The 5,129-nt window shown below is 36.0% G+C and overlaps 1 protein-coding gene across 1 annotated transcript in view; it reads right to left on the bottom strand.

Annotated features, from left to right (window-relative positions):
* The window catches only part of ITGA4 (integrin, alpha 4 (antigen CD49D, alpha 4 subunit of VLA-4 receptor)), an 85,885-nt gene that overhangs the window by 4,950 nt on the left and 75,806 nt on the right, over positions 1-5,129 (bottom strand). The window contains exons 21-24 of the mRNA XM_012000039.1: positions 4,576-4,666; positions 2,353-2,460; positions 1,358-1,483; positions 234-353 (exon numbers count right to left, since the gene is read on the bottom strand). Of these exons, the coding sequence (XP_011855429.1) occupies positions 234-353; positions 1,358-1,483; positions 2,353-2,460; positions 4,576-4,666 (445 nt within the window). The remainder of the gene's footprint in view (positions 1-233; positions 354-1,357; positions 1,484-2,352; positions 2,461-4,575; positions 4,667-5,129) is intronic.

The following is a 5,129-nucleotide window of genomic DNA, read 5'->3' as shown; positions in this document are numbered from 1 at the left end:
TCCCAAAGTGCTGGAATTACAGGATTGAGCCACTATGCCTGGCCTATTTTAGCCTTTATTACCTGTTAATTTCTAAAGCCATTTCACTTAGTTGAAGTGACAGAAATATAGTTTTAGAGTTTTACTCCAAAATTTTATTTGTTGAATGCCTTCATACTATCCTGCCTATATGACTGAATTTATAGATTGTATGTAAACTTAGCCACCAAGTTGTCAATATGTTTTAGACTTACCATTTCTAAAATGGATGGTCGGCCTTCCAATTGGATATGAACACTGGCTTCTTTTCCACTTTCCATTTTCCCGAAATTACATAGGAAATTTAAACAATGTGGATCAGCTTTTATGCAGTACTTGAAAGGAATATAAAAGTGATACATTAAAATTTTCAACACTGGAAAATATTTTTAAAATATTTTATATATAATTTAATATATACTCTAATGGCATTTTGAAAATCATCTTTCCATAAATATGAAATTTAACATCTGCTTTCCTCAGTGGCGTTTAAATTATCTTTAAACAAGACATGAATGCTTATTTTCTAAATTATAATAAAGTATTTAAAGTAGAGCATATGTTCCTATTTGTATTAACAATCTTCTGGGACAGAATTTTTTTAAAAAATGTTCTAATCAGAGTCTTGCTAAGTTACATATTCTATGTTTGTTGTAAAACGTGGATCATTTCAAGGTGATGACTGTTTCTCCAGTTTCTTTTCATACATTCACTAAGCTGAAAAGAATGAAAATTAACCCATGCCACAAAGGCTGCCCAGGTGAAGACAACATCTTGGTGTCTTGAAGGGTTTGGAACAATGTTTTGTTGGCAAATAGTGGGCATTTGTTAGATAAAAAAATGAAACTGTATAACTTTTTTTTTCTTTTTGATATGGAGTCTTGCTCTGTCGCCCAGGCTGGAGTGCAGTGGCATGATCTTGGCTCACTGCAACCTCCACCTCCCGGATTCAAGCAATTCTCCTGCCTCAGCCTCCCACGTAGCTGGGATTACAGGCACCTGCCACCACACCTGGCTGATTTTTGTATTTTTAGTAGAGACGGGGTTTCACTCTGTTGTCCAGGCTGGTCTCAAACTCCTGACCTTGTGATCTGCTCACCTTGGCCTCCCAAAGTGCTTACAGGCATGAGCCACCATGCCCAGCTAACATATTTATATATGGGATAGACCCTAGGTCTTTCTCAACTCTCCAACCGTGCTTGTTCCTTCCATGCAAGAATACTACCTAAACTTGGCTTCTCTTTTATTGAAGTGACAGCTCAAACCCATTGACTTGATTTTAAGTGTTTCAGTTCTCTGTTGGAAAGCAGGAACTACAACCTGAAAAACGGAAACTTACCAATAGCCTCTTATCAGTCTTAGACAAGAACTGGAACATGCCTTTCAAGGTGTGCATTGCACTCTTTTGCTGCTCTAATGCACATACTCTTTGATAATTTTCAAAGTGGCATTCTCCAGTAGTAGTCTATGAAGATAGAAAGGAAGAGAAATCTTATCTTTCATCATTGGAAAAAACAGCAAAAAGCAACATGGTTTTAAAAGTTCCACTAGCTTATCTTTGCTAAAATATATCAAGTACCTTTGAAATTGTAGAATTTTTTTTTTTTTGACAGATTTGGAAGTGATTAAATGTCTGTGGCAGAAACACAAAAACCCAGCTGAATTATAGAAGGTTGGATATAGGTTCTAAGCTGATAACATGGCCTTAAACCTTGCAGAAATGTAAAAATTAATATTGGAACATTAGCATGATATTAAATATTTCTTTTCCTTTATAGGAGAAACAATATAACACCATATTCTTCTCTCTGAATCCGGAATTTAAGTAGGATTTTAAAATCAGACCTCAAACGTACTTAGATTTGTTGACTTCTGTCTTCAACCTGGCAAGCTCAAAACAATTCTGATGGAACCATCAATGAAAGAATATTGGTTCTTAAGAAGTGGTTTGAATAGTGCTTCCTTCAAAAAAAGGCTATAATCCTCATATTTGCACAGTAGTTTCAAGTGCTATGAAGAAGTCTACCAATCAAGTTACTTCTGTAGGTCCATATCACACAAAAATGTATCTTAAAATAATTATTCAATGGAGATGGTAGAATATGGTTCTGTTATTTAAATCGAATGTAAAAGTTGCACTGTAAATCTATAGCTGTAATGAAATATATAATATTCAAAGCATAACTCAATAAATGCATGGTGAATTCATAGCTTACAGTGTGACTGAAAAGAGTTATCCATTTTCGCATTATTACTTGAATAAAGGATTGGTTTGCATTTATTTTAGTATTTAAGACATACAATAAAGGTCAGGTGGAAGAAATACATTTTTACCTGGACATCCAAAATGTTGAACAGCTTATCAGTTTGGGGGCTGAAAGAATTTGGTACCATTATTTCCACACTAACATTAGGAGCCATGCTATTGCCAGTGTTGATAACCTGGTAAGAAGGAAAAATTTTTAACAAATGTTTTCTATAAATGTAAGTGCAGATATCAATGAACTTTGAGGTGATCCCATATATTCCGTGCAACATTTATAGTGGTGGAGGTTTATAGTTGGCAGCTGCACAAAAAAGGGAGACAAGATATCCATAGTCAGAATTTTTAAAGTTTGCTAATTTTGAATGAGTCATTATATCTAACCTTCTAGTTTTGGTATTGTTGAAAACAAAAAGTACAGGCTGATGGTTTATTGGAGAAACAGTCTTAGGAGACAAACAATATATATTTTTATGTTACATTACATATTTTAAAAATATTTGGTTCTCATGAGGTGGGCCAACATTTTGGTATTCACCAGCTAAGGGAAATGCTAACAGATGTTCTTAGAGTTCCCAAGACAAAAGTTAAAAAGAGTTATGACCAAAACTCAGATATTGTAATTCTAAATCCTATGATGTTATTGCAAAAGCATTCTGTGCTGAGAGGATAATCAGCAGGAGAAAGTGAATAAAAATGTATTTTTATTCAGGATCTATATGCTGATGCATTCAGAAAAAAGTATGTTGTTGGGTTTTGAGAAAGCACAACAGGTTTTTAACAATACTTGTCAAAAAATGCATAACAGGATGATAAATCTGGGGATTGAAGATTCCTGAAAAGGGAAATGGGGCCAAAATATAGCCTACCGAACTGGCAGCTTAACTATAAAACCAATACAGTAAGTCAGAAAGAGATGCATCCCAATACCTCGATTAAAAAATGACCTGCAGACCTGCAGTCATTTTATGAACACGTGACAAAGATGAAGAAAGTGTCTCCAGATTGGGAACAGGTGGTAATTGCTAATCCATAAAAGAACAGGGCAGTTGCAGAAGGAAATGTCAGCAACAGATACCTAGCAGTGCCCAGTACTACAGACAAGGTCTTCTCGATGCCATTAAATATAAATCTAAATCACAAACATCTCTGTTTGCCTAACAACAATTAAACCTCTAAGAATATCTACATAGTTGGCTAGACACAGAAATCCTATATACCACAAGTTTCTCTAGTCCCAGCCACTACATTATAAATTTAGTAGCAAATACTTAACTATTAATTGTAAATTAATAAATCATCTAGAGTACAGTTTGGTTTCTGTTTTAGTTTATCAAAGCACAAACTCCCATTGGGTTTTAAAGAGCATTTCATAGGACTTCAAAGTGGAGGAGGACTAAAATTTTTCAACATTAGTATCAACTAGTATAACAAAAATTGGAATATACATAGAGTCAACAGGATTTCAAGGTCATTTTTTTTCCACAGATCTGGGGCAGGGCCCAGGAATTTGCATTTTGGATAGGTACCCCAAGTGATTCTAATACGCATTTTGAAAAGCATTGTCTTACAAAATATTATACCTAATCCAAGATTTACTCGCATATATAGATTATAAGAATGCTTGGACAGTGCTTTTGGTTCAAAGAATTCTTTTTTGGAAATTACTAATCACCAATATCTTTGATACAACAAAAATATCAGTTTGACAGCAAAAATGTTTTTAATTTAGGTTTACATCAGTCTCCGAATACTTCTGAATTATGATAGTACTCTTTACTTTAAAAGGTTACTTAATAATTGATAAAGCGCTTGTCACAGGTCATAAACTTATGGCTTGAAAGGCCGACCAATGTGATCTTAAATGGAGATGGGAGGTAAAAGCCTCCTTTACTTTGTAGTGTTGAGGTTTTTATAAGCTTGAACCAAGAAGAAATTTCACTGATTTGCACCCAAAGATGCCTTCCCTTGGCCTGTCCTGCTTTCTGTGTGCGTCCCTAGCAAATTCAGCTCACCCCATAACTTTGCCTGTTTCAAGGCATTCTCTCTGTTCCTGCATGCTGTTTCTCACCTGTCCTGTAAGGAGACATGGGCTTGAATACCAGAGACAAGACAAGTGGAAGGAAAGCAGTAGGGGTCTGAGAGGCAGGAGTACCACTGCTGCAGCCCCATTCCAGCCAGCCGTGGTCTACAGAGGCTGAGGGATATCACAGGTGTACAATGTCGCTTGGAGCAATGCGTCAGTGATAGCCTTTTAGGTTGTTACAAATATCAACACAATTAACTTTTCTTACATGGAAAGTTAAGTTCATTTTCTCCACCATGCACATTTCAGGCTCATTTTCATCATTTGATCCATACACAAATGAAGTTGGGTTTACAAACCTGGTAGAAACAAATTCAAATTTAATTAACTATCTTATTTGACAACATATTATAAAGAGTCTTTCTATAGATTGGATTATAGCATATTTAAAAGTCACCATGGAATACTTTTGGTTTTGTGGTCATATATACATTTTATTTAAAAAGAAATTAAATTGTGGCCGGGCATGGTCGCTCATGACTGTAATCCCAGCACTTTGGGATGCCAAGGTGGGCGCATCACCTGAGGTCAGGAGTTTGAGGGCAGTCTGGCCAACATGACGAAACCCCATCTCTACTAAAAATACAAAAAAACTTAGCTGGGCGTGGTGGTGCATGCCTGTAGTCCCAGCTACTCGGGAGGCTGAGGCAGGAGAATCACTTGAACCCGAGAAGTGGAGGTTGCAGTGAGCTGAAGTCACACCACTGCCCTTCAGCATGGGCAATAGAGTTAGACTCTATCTCAAAAAAAAAAAAAAAAAAA

The sequence above is a fragment of the Mandrillus leucophaeus genome, unplaced genomic scaffold (assembly GCF_000951045.1).
Source record: "Mandrillus leucophaeus isolate KB7577 unplaced genomic scaffold, Mleu.le_1.0 Scaffold614, whole genome shotgun sequence".
In the NCBI taxonomy this organism is placed as follows: Eukaryota; Metazoa; Chordata; class Mammalia; order Primates; family Cercopithecidae; genus Mandrillus; species Mandrillus leucophaeus.
Note: the sequence above shows the minus strand (reverse complement) of the source record. Positions and strands in the feature narration are given on the sequence as shown.